Raw genomic sequence first — 16,516 nt, forward strand, 5'->3', positions numbered from 1 at the left:
AAAGGGCAATCCAAAAACGTAGACAAAAAAAATCCATAAGGTCAAAAATAGGTGTCACAAACAAGGCTAAAGTAAAAAAAAAAAAAAAAAAAAAAGACAAAACAACAAGATGCTAGGACATGCATGGTACATACATCAAAGACTCTGTGATAACCTGGAGTGTGTGGTGTATATATAGTCTGAATGACCAGTCTCAGCTGTGTGTGTGTCATCAACCATGATTAACATCTGGTTTGTTTGAGACATGGCAATCTGTCAGGAAGGATCACTGGTGATCATGACATTTGGTCACTTTCCAACACAACCTAAAACCAACCAAATATCAACAAAATTTAAAGTTGTTAATGGACATCAAAATAACGTTGTCCTTAGACGCTGACAAGACATTGAATTTTGGTCACCTGACGTCATGACCTAAATCTAACCTAATATGTCTTATAATGTTGTGTGCCTGCTGGGAACCTTTAAGTGTTTTTTTTTCTGTTGAACACAAAATATGTTATTTTGAAGAAAGCTGGAAATCTGTAACCTTTGAATTCCACAGTATTTGCTGTTTCATCTTTAGAATTCAACGATTACAGGTTTTTAGCTCTTCTTTTGTTTTCAACAAAACTTGAAAAGGAGAAAAGAAATAAGAAGTTTGGAACCACTTGAGGGTGAGTAAATTGTGATTTTTTTGTGAACCGTTTTACTTCTAAACTATATTCATTATAAGGTATAGACAATTTTTTTTTTAATCCTGATTTAAAGGATACATGTGTTTGAATGCAAATGTGTGGAGATTTGTTTGTGATGTGGGTAAGTTTATATTTTAATTTAGCTTTAAAAATATTTAAATGCATCATACAAATTATGCAGGGTGTACTTTGACATTTGACTTTGACGCAGAATCCACTTCAAAGGGCATGGTTTTCTGTCCACTTTATAGAACACCTAGTCTTATATTAGGTAGAGAAACATTTTAGAACAAGCTGTAAAAGAACAAGAAGTTTTTGCATGCACACTTTTTGCAAGTCAATTAAAACATTGAGGTAGCAGAGGAAATTGGTTTAGTCGTTTACAATAATTTTTATTGATCAAATACTTGCTTATCCACAGATAGATGCAAAGGGTGATCAGAAGAAAAAATTTTATTAAAAGTGAGGGATAGTAGGTTTGGTCTACAGAGAGAAGAAAATGTTTACTTTAAGCTTTGATTCTAAGGAATTTATTTTTGAACAACATCCCTCCTCACTTCAGAAAACAGCCTTTTAGAGCTTTTAGACAGACCACAACAAAATTGAAATGCAAAAAAAATAGTAATATGTTTTTTTTGCTGTAATTTTACAGTAGTTTGTTTAAAAAAAAAATATATATATATATATATATATGGATTCCGTTATTAGTCTCATACTAATATCCCCCTCCCAAATGCAAATAAAACTGTATTTGTTGTGCTTTTCCATTCACTGATGTTTACCCAAATGATGACTTTACTGCTAAGAAACCCAAAAATGTGAAAAGGGCCAATATACAATAAAAGAAATTGTTCAAAACTGTAACAATACTGCAGTTTTGTAAACAAAACAGTCAAATTACCAATCTGAGTTCTGAGTTCATGCGCACATTCGTCTGTTCATGAGTGTGTTGCATTACCTGTTTTCCTCGTCGGTAAAGGGCTGGAACTTCAAGTGTATCTGCATCTCTCAGCATACTATGACATCATTTAACTCGTACTGTTCATCCAGCTCTCTGATACCAATTTTCTCTCTGAGTCTGTGAGTACAGTTTTTTACATTTGCACAGACTCTAGCTTTAAAAATTTTGATATATGAAAAGTTGAAGCTGTAATTTGAGGCAAACATCGCTGGGGATGGTGATGTGGCTGTTACCCGACTTGGTCAGCAAAAAAAAAAAAAGTAATCTGTGGGCAGTGGACAAAATGAAACCTCCTAAAAAATTTAAATATTTTTATTTTACCAAATATTCAAATGGAGAACACAAATTATGCAAGGTGTACCTTGACGTTTGGCAGAGTCCACATCAGAGGGCATTGTTTTTCTATTCACTTTATGGAACATCTGGTCCTATATTTCACTAAAGTATTTGGGAACAAGCTGTTTAGGGTGTACTCACACTATGTACAGTTGCCTTGAACATGGCCAAAGCACGCTTGTCCCCCCTCCCACCTAATCCGACGGCCTGCACTCACATTACATTCAGTCCTGGGCACGCTTACGTCATCAATGATGTGCTGTTCAGTAAGTGCTCTCGCTCAGCACAGTGGAGATTTCTTTAGTTATATTGTTTTAGTTGTTTTGGATGCAGCGACACGCAGCCAAATATTTCGCCAAACAGATCAGCCACTTTTGACTCTCATAAACAATCATCAAGTCCTCATGCTGCAGGAATTAGGAGGTTTGCTGAAAGTGCAGCTGTCATGCAGTGGTGGGATTTTGTCTTTAATAAACTACAACGGTTTGCATTTAACAATAAGAATGATTAATTAATCCATATGAAACACTCACTTAAAGGGTCATGAAACACCAAAATATGTTCTTTGAGCTGTTGACAGTCTGTTGTCTCACACTGCTAAAAAAACTATTAGGACACATATATTTCACTAAAAAGTGAAAACTGGTTGTTTTTGCATTATTTCAAGCAAATTCCTACATCCAGTTTAAAACTAATTTTTGAAGCTGCATCACAGCCATGAGATCTTAGCGTGTATTCTAGCCTTTAGACTGGACGTCTGTACCTGGGAGTGCCTTATTACGTCTCTGAGTGTGCTGCATTCATTCATGAATAAGATTTGTTTTCACTCTATTGTGTTTGCGGTTCAACTTTATTAATATGCATGATAGCTTCCAAGACTGTTTTTACCTGTTACAGTGTTTAGACGGCAGAGAGACGCCACGTTGTGCTGCAAAGCGGGAGAAAAATTGTTTGGAGTTACAGGTCGTCAGTATGGCTTTTATAATTTGCTGCAGTGAAGGTTTTGTTTTCATTTTCCCTCTATAAGAGCGCAGCTGGACTCACATGTGGATTACAGTGCACGCCACGTGTGACAGAAATATGTGTCTAAGGAACATTTTTTACCCGAGAGCTTTTCTCATCTGGAAATGGTGAAATCCGGATTTGCCGCTCGTCTCCTTTACATAAAGACGCGGATCCAGTTGGTGTTGATTGTCCTGTCTCTACAGATTTGGTAAGTGAGCGACTAGTGGTCTTTGTTTGTTTATTCAGAGGCCTAACCTAGTTATCCTAATTAACCTAGTTAAGCTTTTAAATGTCACTTTAAGCTGCATAAAAGTGTCATTAAAAATATCTAGTAAAATATTATTTACTGTCATCATGGCAAAGATAAAATAAATCAGTTATTAGAAATGAGTTATTAAAACTATTGTGTTTAGAAATGTCTTCTCTCCCTTAACCAAAAATTGGGGAAAAAATAAACGGGTTTATGGAATAAAATCACTGTCATAAATATTTTGTGCGTAAATAAATATTCCATAGGGGTTCTAATAATTCAGGGGGGCTAATAATTCTGACTTCAACTCTATGCACAGTATAAATATGATCCATTCTTCAACTACGGGCACTTTTAGCCTTGTGAAGTTGAGTAAAAAAAAAACCTGTTCAAAATTAACGTAATAGCCTCAAAAGTTTAAACAATTTGTCTAGTTTTAAGATCTGTAAGAGTACAAAATTGGATAAGAAGAGAAACATTTTTCTCATCGTGAACTGAAAATGTCATTTCCACCACATCTTAGTATACAGCTTTTATTTCAAAATTTAATAAACTTTTCCACAATATGTATACAATGGGGTATATGCCAAAGCATGCAAATAGGACTTTTAATTTGCCAGTAACCTGGGTTAAGCGCTTCCGGCGAATTGAATGCCAATGCAAAATCCGTGCGTTTAAGGTATGTTTTCTTTAAAGATGAGCGATCTCCACTAGCTGAGTGATGTCCGATTTAAAGTGGGTCTCAGATTGTACAAGAAGCACTGCATTAAATTACATTTCCCCTGCCATGTCTTTATAATATGAGCATTTATTTTACCCCAGTATATTCAATGGAGCTTCTGTGTTAGCCTGCCGATTCTGACAGGCGCGTGCGAGTAAACAGCTTTTTGTCTCGTTTTACGCTTGAGCAACCAAATAAATGCTAACGTTTATTTAACTGAATGTATTTTAATGACATTACAACATCGATGCTGTATAAGGAACCGTATAAAATGGAAAAAAGTTCACAATAACAGGTCACCAGAAGTGTATCAGCATGGATACACCACTAGCTCGGCTTATACCCTATTATACATTTGTTAATAAAATAAATTAGTTGTATGCTGAATTTTTCACCTGTCACCCTCTACAATTTAATATTATTTTGGTTAAGAGCTTATGAGAAAATAAAATAAACTGAATTTGTATAATAAATAAAGCATGAACTTATACATTGTGAATACACTTTTAATGTGTGAAGAGAGCTTTTTAAAAAAAATTAAAAATGAGAGTGGTGATGGAAATGACAGTGGTGGAAATGGCATTTCAACAGTTTATAGTGAAAAAATGAAAAATATCTTCACCGATTAGGTTTGAATTGATTCTAGCCTTTCATGTATACAAAACACTCTTATTTATCTTCATTTTGCTTGGTTTTTAAAAACAACTTTAAAGGGATCTCCACAGGATACGCAATGCTACAATAAATACGCAACCTTTTATAAGCGGAAACCTACATATATTCGGAGGACATGGCAACAACAGCTGTAGTTAACGCCCTTTATTTGACATTGACCAATCAGATCACAAAGAGCTCTTTCGGCGTCTAGGTGACGCTTCCAAACAACACGTTGCTATGAAAAACAGAACAAGTCGCTGCTGCATTTTAGGATGCCAAAAAACTATATATAATACTATTAATAGTATATTTTCTATAAAGTACTAACTATTATATTAATAAAACGACATAATCGCATCTCTTTATTTAAAATAACATAACGGTAAGTCTGGATAATAGATAGAGTTAACTTTAGCACGTACGTTTTTGTATAACGTTAATGTACTGTATGTAACGTATTTTCTTTAATCATGTTTTAGTGTTATGTGACATGAAATATGCTGATATGGCCTTTCCCGTTTTGCATGTATTGAATTCATGCTATTTCACTTTTTATATATATTGTAACATATATTGTATTAATATACTTTTTGTGTGTGCAGTTTCTCTTTCTTATCCTAAAACACAGCTCAAAGTGAAGTGATGCCTCTTTCAGAAACCATGTACTGCGCTCAGCAGATCAACATCCCTCCAGCTCTGCCCAATATGTTAAAGCAGTTCACTAAAGCAGCAATAAGGACACAGCCTCGTGATGTGCTGCAGTGGGCAGCTGAGTAAGCCAAACATTTTGTACTGTGTATTATGCATCCAAATTGCCATTATATGTAATATATGCTTTAAAACTGAATATAAACATGATAAATGACAAGAATTAAACTGTTTCTCCATCAGCTATTTTTCAGCATTATCCAAAGGTCAGGACCTGCCAGTCAAGAAGAGGCTGGAATTGCCAGTGGCGACTCAAAAGACAGACACAGGACTTACACCAGGCCTTCTGAAGATCCTTCATCAACAGGTGTGATCCACAGCACCGTCTTTCTATTTCATATCTGTGAATACTGATGAGATTTGTCTTGCCTGCAGCTTACATCTAAAGAAACAGTTACAAAAGATGAGCTTCTTCCCAAGTGGAAAGCCCTACACTTGCCTGTGGAACAGCTTGACACTATCCTCGCACTTGGAAACTTCAGCGAAAACATTAACTGGATGCAGTTTTTTGCTTTGGCATGCAGCGCTTTGGGTGGGGTAAGTACCTATAAAAAGCGTGCAAATTATACATTGACAATTGGGGGATGTATAATTGTCAATTTATATAAAATGTATAATCAACTTTTTTTGGTACCAGTTTGGTAATGCATGCTTCAGTCAATCAATTAATGTATTTAAATTACATCTCATTTATAAATGTATACGTTTTTAGTGTTTTTGGAACCTATTTTGGAAGTTACTATACAAATTATGTCTATTTTTTATTTATTTAGGCTACATGCAGATAAAAACACCTATTTTACAAGAAGCATTTTGTGAATACTTAAGATGTGCTTTGGTGCACTAGTACTGCCAGTTTTAGACTGTTAAATCATATTTTTTCTTTCTAATAGCATGAACCATTTAAGAATTAAACTAGAGATTAGAGAGAGCTATTTCTTACTAAGGGCTGAGGGCTGAACCCCCATACATCTTGTTTTGATGTCCTTCAAGGGGGGATCAAGTATTAATTTGGGGGTTCAATCCCCCTCATACAAATTAGGGATTATATTCAGTATTTTATTGTATTTTGTATTATTAAAATCTAGTGATAAAGTATAAAGAATTAAAATGACAGTTACTGAGAAATAACTATACATTGTAATGTTTTAATAAGAGTTTTTAATAAACCACATGTTTGTTTTTTGTACCGAAGTAACACAGTAAATAGACTATGTTATACTAAATGAGATTCAGTGGGTTCATTCTGTAAATCATGTATTATAGTTAGGGCTATGATTAAAACCTAGTGTTAAAGTATAAAAAATTAAAATGACAATTAATGAGCATTATAAGGATCAGATTGTAATTTTTTAAATAATTTATAAAATGACGATTAAATTTCTGTACCTGGATACTGTTATGGTTCCAGAAAACCATGAAGTACTGTTTATTTCACTTTAATCTTTGCGCTGTTGTATTTATGCTTGTAATTTATTATGATTTATGCAAATGCACTGCATATAAAAAATAAACTTGATCATTCCAATTTATCTAAATGAATGAATTCTTTTTAAATAGAGCTATTCAATTCATCTGGTGGTATATCGCAATATTTTAAGCAGAAAAAAAATATTGCAATGTCTGATTTTTCCAGTATCATGCAGTCCTAATTACACTCTCAGAAATAAAGGTACAGGAGCTGTCACTGAGACAGTACCTTTTCAAAAGATACATATTTGTACCCAAAGAGTGCACAGTGGCCAAATAAGTGGCCAAATGTTGCTAAAATGTACCTCTGGTGTACCATTATGAACCCTTCAGGTACAAATGTGTACCTTTTGAAAAGGTACTGCCCCAGTGACAGCTCCTGTACCTTTATTTCTGAGGGTGTATAGTCATTATTTTTTTCTCTCTCTCAAAAAATACAAATAAAAATAATATAATAAAAATAAAACTGTAAACATTCTAAAGTACACAAAGTTATAAATAAATATGAATACATTTGAAAAATAACAATGTTTTACACTTTAAGGAAAATGTTTCTTTGGTCCAAGAACTTTGTTTTCAATTCAATTCTATTAATTGACTCTAGATGGCAGTGTTGGATTTTTAAATGGCTTTAACTTTCACAGAGTTGAACGAGAAATATTGAGTGCAGTGATGGTCATAATTTAAAGTGTGCAAAGAAATGTCAAAAAGCCCACTATATTCAATTAAAATACAACTAAAATTAAAGTTAAATCACACTGAACTGAACGAAACTAAAAGTCAACTGGACTGGATTGGACTAAAACGGACTGACACATTACTAATTTACTAGAACTTCTATGTTAAACTCCTTTGACACCGTTTACATTGTAAAAGCACTATAGAAATAAACATGAATTGAATTGAATATTGTTCCCACAGAGCATCACGAGTGCTTTGAAACATGCATGTGAAATACTCACAGAGGACCCTGAGGGTGGTCCAGCGCAGATTCCTTTCCACATGTTTCGCAGTCTGTACACATACTTGGCCCATCTGGATGGAGAAATTCCTGAAGAACAGATCGACAGTTTCTTGCACAGTTTAGAAGGGCAAGCGTGAGTACACACACACATAAAGCTGTATATATTCTTTATGAGGACTTCCCATAGCCATAATGTATTTTTTTACACTAAATAATGCTTATTTGATGACCTTACCCCACACCTACACATAAACACAACCCTCACAGTAAATCTGTTGCAGATTCTGAATGACAAAAGACACTTAAGTATGATTTTTAAGCATTTTAAATTATGAGGACACAAGTCATGTCCTTAATAAACAACATTAATGTAATACCTAAGTCATACCCATGTCATTATAAAAGTGTATGTCCTCATAAACCATATAAGCAAGTGCACACAACACACATGTACAGCTATCTGGCATAGGTTAAGTTTCATAGGCATCAGTTTCCACAGGTATGAGAACCTTGGATAAAAATATCACAGCTTCATGGTATTGTCATTACCGCTCTTTCTTTTTAAATGTGTGGGTATAAAAACTACCTTTTCCCCCCACTGAACACAATATATTTTATTTTAGGAAACATTTCAGATATTTTCAGGGTGTCCGCAGAGTCTTAAAAGGTCTTTAATTTCAAAAACTAAATTTTAGGCCTTAAGTCTTAAATCATTGTAAATAAGTCTTAATTTTGCTTTGTCCAACAAAAGCTGCTCAGTTGTGCTGACAACCATCCAATCACCAACAATACATCTCAATAAAACCTTATTTTTTATATTTAAGTTTTTTATTGCAGAGATACAGTTCACAACAGCTGTTAGACATTTTTATCAGCAAATTCTTCAAATTAAATTCCTTAATCTGGAAAAAAAGAAAAACTATTATACGATTCCTCATGATAATGCTAGAAAAAATCTCAACATAAAGTCTAAAATTTCATTCTTAATGGTCGTAAAAGTCTTAAATTGGACTTGAATCCTGCAGAAACCCTGATTTTAGAACAGTAAACATGTCAGGCTCACTTACTTACTCCCAGGGTTGTTTATATCGAAGTTAATATTTAAACATGTTTGGCTAAATAATTCAAATTAATCATTGATTTCTTCATTAGTTTCAAAAACACTGATTTTTTTTACAACACACACACACACACACACACACGCACACACACACACACACACACACACACACACACTCACACACACAAAAAAAAAAAAACCCGCAATAAACCTTAAAACCGGTTATCGTCCCATGCCTACAGCTATCTTTATGGGGACTTCCCATAGATGTAATGAAGTTTATACTGTACAAACTGTATATTCTATACTCTTACCTCATATAAACAACACCTCACTCGAAACAATCCGCATTTTTAAATGTTAAAAATACTTCATTCTGATATTTATAAACCTTTTCCCTCATAAGGACCAACAAAATGTGCCCACATGTTCAAAATTTACTGATATTGCTGTAATTGTATGGCAATTTGGTACCCACAACGTTCAGAATACAAGGTATACACACACATACACCAATGTAGTATTCATTCATTTTCCTTAGTCTCTATTTCAGAGGTCACAACAGCGGAATGAACCACCAGCTATTCCAGCATATATTTTATGCAGCAGATGTGGCCCTTCAAGCCACAACCCAGTACTGGGAAACACCCATACGCACTCATTCACACACACACACACACACACACACACAAACACACACTCACTCATACGGCCAATAGTTCACCCAATTCATCTGTAGTGCATGGGGAAAACCGGAGCACCCAAAGAAACATGCAAACTCCACACAGAAATGCCAACTGGTTCAGCTGGGTCTCTAACCAGTGACCTTCTTGCTGTAAGGTGACAGTGCTAACCGCTGAGCCACCGTGCCACCACTTCCAGTTCAGTATTTTACATATTAAAATGGGATACATATTACAACCCATAGTTTAATGATATGACTAATAGAAAAACAAAAAAAGGAAAACACTTTAGCATTATTTTCGTGAGTTGTTTCCAGTTTTATTTTTATTTACCAAAAGAGGACACAAGTTATAAGGAATCAAAGAATTGCTTTGACATGGTAGCCCGATTTCCAGTCTTTTTTTTTAGTTTTTTTCTTATACCAGAAACTGCTGTATATTTACCAGTAATCTAAAAGCTACACAATACTTGCATCTTGAAACATCTCATCATGGCGCAGAGTTTAATAGTTTATCAATTGCATAACAAAAGCCGAGACTCTAAACCACAGGTGTCAAACTCAGTTCCAAAAGAGCCGCAGCTCTGCACAGTTTAGTTCCAACCTTAATTAAACACACCTGATCAAACTAATTGAGTCCCTCAGGCCTGTTTGAAACCTACAGGTAAGTGTGTTGGTGCAGGGTTGAAACTAAACTGTGCAGGGCTTCGGCCCTCCAGGAATTGAGTTTGACACCCCTGCTCTAAACCATCGCTGCCTTTACTTATGAGAAAGTTCAATCAATAAACTGCAGCAATAATAGTAAGACTTTACAAACATGGCTGGCTTTATTACGCTGTGTTGTCATACTTCACCAGAACACCAACAGTCTTTTTCTACTGCATTCAAAGAAACATGATTTTTAAGGCACTTCGAAGTGTGGAAGCCCAACACAATATCCATGTTACTTTGAAAGCAGGGGATTTATTGACTAACTTTTAAATAATTACTTGCACAACATTCTTCATAGTTCATTTCCATGGTCAAAAGCCTGTCATGCTGAATATTCGGCCTTCTCTACACACCTTTTCAGATTATTTAAATGCTATTTCTGCTGTATGACATGTTGCAAATCAGCCTTGTTTGTAAGTATTCACGGTAAAATATTAATTTGGTCTGTTTAATTACAATTCACACAATGCATCAGAAGTGCTTTGTACTTACTAGTCTGACTTTGAAGGCCAATTAAAATGTTTCCTCATGGGCTTTATAGGCTCAAATGAAAGACTAATTGACACTTGTAGTTGAAGTTGTTACATAAATTACGAATTTAACAAAATTAAAATAAAGTAGAGCATGTAAATATTAAAAAGTGTAAATATGAAAAATGTTATAATTTACTCAGATTTATGTTTCTTCTTTTATCATTTTTTTCTGTGTACAAGAAATTTAATTTATTACTTTTTTTTTTTACTAATTTTACAGCTGTCAGAATTATTAGTCCCCTGTAGATGTTTTCCACAAAGATTTGTTTAACAGAAAGTAGATTTTTTTTCAACACATTTCTAAACATAATAGTTTTAATAACTTATTTTTAATAACTGATTTTTTTTATCTTTGCCATGATGACAGTACATAATATTTTTCAAGATACTAGTATTCAACTTAAAGTGCAATTTAAAGGCTTAACTTGGTTAATTAGACAATTAGGCCGATCATTGTAAAACGATGGTTTGTTTCGTAGACAAGAAAAAAATGCTTAAGTAAAAATGTAACAACTGCTGTTATTCTAGCCTAAATAAAATAAACAAGACTTTCTCCTGAAGAAAAAATATTACAGGAAATACTGTGTAAAAATTCCTTGCTGTGTTAAACATCATTTGGGAAATATTTGATAAAGAAAAAAATTCACAGGAGGGCTAATCATTCTGACTTTCACTGTATACATTTCAATTATGGCTGTAGTTTTATGCATCCTCAGATAGTGCAGATTGGTATCAGATTTTTCCTTTTTAGAAGTTTAAAATTAAAACCTCCTTTGCTATATGAAGGATCTGAATACAGGTAACCTGTTAAAACTGCATCTGTACTCGAGTCAACAGCTCAATGATTCAAATAAGCAGTTCAAAGTGTGTCTACGGTTAATGATTCACTGATTCAAATGATCCGTTCTGCGTCAGTCTCCAGTTAACGATTCACTGAAAATACAAACTCATTCATCCATTTTCCTTCAGCTTAGTCTCTTATTTATCAGTGGTCGCCACAGTGGAATGAACTGCCAACTTACCTCGCATATGTTTTACACAGAGGATACACTTCCAGTAGTGGGAAACCCATACAGTCTCATTCACACACATACACTACGGCCAGTTTAGTTTATTCAGTTCACCTATGCCACGTCTTTGGACTTGTGTGGGAAACCAGAGCACCTGGAGAAAACACAAACACGGTGAGAACAAACAAACTCCACATAGAAATGCCAACTGGCCCAGCTGGGACTCGAACCAGCGACCTTCTTGCTGTGAGGTGATAGTGCTAACCACTAAGCCACGTGCCGACCCATGTACATTTTATGTGTATTTAATTTTATGTACTATGTGATATACTTTATTATTTTTATTTGTTTACAAGTTTAAAATGTCATTCATTTGACTGTATGGCTATGCAATGTAAAAAAATCAACCTACAAAACAGCACATATTCACACCCTTCTTATATATGTATACACATATACAGTTGAAGTCAGAATTATTAGCCCCTCTGATTTATTAGAGCCCCGGTTTATTTTTCCCCCTATTTCTGTTTAATAGAGAGAACATTTCTTCAACACATTTCTAAACATAATAGTTTTAATAACTCATTTCTAATAACTGATTTATTTAATCTTTGTCATGATGACAGTAAATAATATTTTACCAGATATTTTTCAAGACACTTCTATATATTTTAAAGTAAAATTTAAAGGCTTAACTAGGTTAATTAGGTTAACTAGGCAGGTTAGGGTAATTAGGCAAGGTATTGTATAACGATGGTTTGTTCTGTAGACTATCAAAAAATATATAGTTTAAAGGGGCTAATAATTTTGTCCTTAAAATGGTGTTTAAAAAATTGAAAACTGCTTTTATTCTAGCTGAAATAAATCAAATAAGACTTTCTCCTGAAGAAAAAAATATTATCCTACATGCTCTGAAAATGTCCTTGCCCTGTTTAACATAATTCGGGAAATTATATATATATATATATATATATATATATATATATATATATATATATATATATATATATATATATATATATATATATAAATAAATTAAAGGGGGGCTAATAACTTCAACTCTACATACACACATATACACATTCAAATAAAATAACATAACATACCAAAAAACCAGAAATAAAATAATTAAATAAAAATAACAAAATAATAAAAATAATGAATTGAAACATTGAAAAATAAATAATGGCAAAATAAGAAAAAAAAAACAATAATACAATAAAAAATAGTAAAAATATGTTTACAAACACGCAATTTACATAATACTGATATAAGGTCCCCAAAGATAGTCAAAGTTCCTGCCTATGATGATATAAATTCTTGCTGTCTCCCAAGTCGTTTTTTTCTACTTTGAAAAAAGTAAAAATTTAAAAGGAGAACTAAATACATTTACTTAATACATTTACTTTAAATAACATTTTATTTAATTTTAATTAGTATCTAATTGTAACTAAACTTCATCATAAATAATGCATAATGGTCATTTTTACAGCAATATGATAGAAGAACATTTTTTTCTTATAAAGATAGTCTAATGAAATCGAAAGAACAGTTTTGTGGAAAGAAACTTCTCAATGGGTGATAAAGCTTCTTCATGGCACCACAGAACAGGCCTTCTTCAGGCCATAAAATAACCTGTATTTTAAAAAGGGTATTTGAGAAAAACTTAAAACTGTCTGAAAGACAATAGGAAAACAGATACAAAGTTGCCTGCTGTTTTGCATGTCTGTGCATCCACTAAAGCAAACCAACATCACCACAGTTTGCCCTTTCTTAACAGAGTCATGTGCATTCTGACACACAGGCTGGCATTTGATAGAAACAGAAACAGGATCCTAGAAACAGGATATCCTAGAATGAATGCAGTAATACACAAATGTTGGGAATCATGTTTGTGAGTCAATATCACACACACAGAAGTGAGAAATGCAAGTGAACCAGCCTGTTTTGGAATAATCACTTTAATAAATGAAAGTGAAACGGAATAAAAAGGTTGTTATTTTCAATTAATAAGCAGGAATGTTTTCTGGTTTCTGGATGACGTCAAACCTGTTTACATTTATAGATGTTAAAATGGAAACTTTTTTTCTGTTTTCAGACAAAGCCAAGGAGGAATGGTGCAACCTTCAAACTTTACAAGCCTCCATACTGCTGAGAAGTAAAATCCAGATGGCCTTCAAGCACTCAAAAATATTGATTCTAGTTACTGTGTTCTGTTTTTGCCCTCTTTATCCGGTATAATGTGGTGTGATTGTATTATTTAACCCCAAATAAATTCTCGTATCTTAAATATAGGTTGCATGGAGCAACACAAAAGTGAAAGAAAGGTCACTGGAAAATTAGGTGCTTGTTTAAGCATGTGTAAGATTTTAGTTTTGATAACGACTTACAGATTTGCTATTCATACTATACACTGGGGTTTTCAAAAAAAAAAGTGTATCAGTTTGGTTATAATGTGGTTCTATTTTAACAACAATTACAACTAAAATCTCATACTTGACACAAACATAATTGTATCTTTATGGGGACTTAATGATAATGTTTTTTTATACTGTACAAACTCTATATACTATCACCCCACCCAAACCTTAACACAAACCTCACAGGAAACATTAAGCATTTTTACATGTTGATTCTTGACATGATTCTGTGTGATTTATGAGCCATTTTTGTCATGTGGACCAAAAAAAATCTCCACAAATCTTGCTATACTTGTGGAGACATTCAATATTTCCACTGTCAGAAATACAAGTTACACAGACTGTTTAGACTGAAAACAAAATCACGTTTCTATCCTTGTAATGCTGTGCACATTTGTTTTTTGGAGAAGCTGGAGTACAGTAATAGTCACCCTGTTCGTCCAATTAAACACCTTTTCGAAGATGAAAAGAGGCTGTGCACTAATTTGGAACAAAAATAAGGTACTAAGCCTTCATAGAGCTGTTAATGAAGACCATTTTCTCTTAAATTAGCTGATTGGTCCCTCAATAATCAAGCCAGTTTTTCCAGGCTCATTCTGAAACTGTACAGTACCACTATAAATTCTGGAGAGTGCCAAATACGTCCCAAGAGCTACATTGTTTTGCAGTTTTTGTTTTCGCAAATCCACCAGAGGCCGCTGTGTATTTTTTTTTCAGATCTAAAATATCTTTCGCGAGTGCCATTTGCGCTGGCTGTTCTCATGTAAATCTACCAGAGGCCGATGTCAACTGACTGACTGACTCCTTCCATAAACCCAACCAATAGTGTTTTCAAAAGAACAGATTTACCCACCCACTTCCCTAAACCAAACCGGCAGTTTTAAAAAGCATTCCAGAAAAAAAAAGCTCTTGCCTGATTTTTACCACATTTTCATATTTTACCACGTTCCCACCCTTTTATTTAATTAGGGTGCTTTCACACTTAGATTTTTGTTTCGGGACCTGTCTCGTTTGCCCAGTTAGCGCAGTTCATTTGGCATATTTGAAACCACCAATCGCGCTCGGATCCGTGCCAAAACAATCGCTCCGAGAATGCTTGAATGAGGTGAAACGAACTCTGGAATAGATCGATTGTAGTGACAAAGCAAACGATCCGAGCCCCGCTATAACACAGTGTATTATGGATATGTAATAGGAATGAAGAGAGTTATGAGTAGAGCGGGAGGTCATTCCAGACATTTCAAGTCTCCCTGAAGTTTTGTGAGTCTCCCGCAAATGCACAGAGATTCCCGGATGCCCGCAAACGAGTGATAATTTCCCGAAAATCTCGCGTCTCCTTCCCGGTCCTCAAAATCCCCTTCTCACCCCTTCCCACCGCATCCCTCCTCGCTCTTCAGACAAGTCACACGCACCCTGTCAAACACCACCAAACCCCCCTACAGCTGAGCGGGACTATGCAAAATAAACTGTAAAACTCTGACCAATGTGAGGAGTTTACTCACACGTGACTTGTTTTAGCTATTTTTGTCTGTTTAGAAACATTGCCGTGTGAAAGCGAACCACGCAAAGAGCAACAATATAACAATTTTAATCCCTGTTTCGGAACAACTGAATCGATTCACAGGTGTGAAAGCACCCTTAGTTTGTTTATTTTTTGGCTTCAGTTTTTGTCTTACACACTTTCTGGAAATGTTCTTTACTGGACCCAAACCCCATCATCGTGGTCAACTCCTCTCTGCATCTCAAGTCCACCAATGTACATGGCGAGCTACTGAGCAAACCGGGTAAGTGGTCAGCTGGTGAGCGCGAAAGAAGTCATACCGCCTCGTAGCAATTGTTTTAAAAAATGAAATGCAGTCATATGTACTTCTGGCTACATTATTTAAGATCTCCAGAAATGTATATAGAGCTACGTTTTCAGAAGTAGCCTATGTTGGTATTTGCAGATTAACCCTCCCCCCCAAAAAAATGCAAAAAAAAAAAGAAAATTTACTTACTATATTCTCACTCTCAAGTGGTTCTAGATCTAGGAAAGTTCTGTAGAACACAAAAGAATATGTTTTGCAAAAAGCTAAATGGCATAGTGGTTAGCACTATTGCCTCCCAGCAAGAAAGTAGCTGGTTCGAGTTCTGGCTGGGCCAGTAGGTATTTCTGTGTGGTGTACATGTTCTCCCTGTGTTCGTGTAGGTTTTCTCTGGGTGTTCCAGTTTCTTCCACAGTCAAAAGACATGCAGTGGATGAACTAAATTAGCTGTTGTGTATGAGTGTGTGTTGTGAATGTGAGTGTATGGGTGTTTTCCACTACTGGGTGGTGGCTGAAAGGGTCGCTTTGTAAAACATATGTAAAACA

The 16,516-nt window shown here is 34.6% G+C and overlaps 1 protein-coding gene across 9 annotated transcripts in view; it reads left to right on the forward strand.

Moving 5' to 3' along the window:
• Nucleotides 1-14,035, forward strand: part of ropn1l (rhophilin associated tail protein 1-like) — a 193,175-nt gene extending 179,140 nt beyond the window's left edge. Inside the window, exons 2-8 of one of the 9 annotated variants that reach the window (XM_087308928.1) lie at nt 582-656; nt 3,002-3,187; nt 5,210-5,380; nt 5,499-5,622; nt 5,691-5,852; nt 7,707-7,882; nt 13,844-14,035. In XM_087308928.1, coding sequence (XP_087165054.1) covers nt 5,250-5,380; nt 5,499-5,622; nt 5,691-5,852; nt 7,707-7,882; nt 13,844-13,907 — 657 coding nt within the window. In that variant the 5' untranslated portion in view covers nt 582-656; nt 3,002-3,187; nt 5,210-5,249 and the 3' untranslated portion in view covers nt 13,908-14,035. Of the gene's footprint in view, nt 1-581; nt 657-1,591; nt 1,758-2,264; nt 2,428-2,974; nt 3,188-4,836; nt 4,990-5,209; nt 5,381-5,498; nt 5,623-5,690; nt 5,853-7,706; nt 7,883-13,843 lie in introns of those variants that run through there. The other 8 variants (XM_087308931.1, XM_087308932.1, XM_087308930.1 and 5 more) reach the window with 8 other exon arrangements.
• The last annotated feature ends 2,481 nt before the right edge of the window (nt 14,036-16,516 follow it).

This window comes from Danio rerio, chromosome 24 (assembly GCF_052040795.2).
Source record: "Danio rerio strain M-AB ecotype USA chromosome 24, GRCz13ab, whole genome shotgun sequence".
NCBI lineage: Eukaryota > Metazoa > Chordata > Actinopteri > Cypriniformes > Danionidae > Danio > Danio rerio.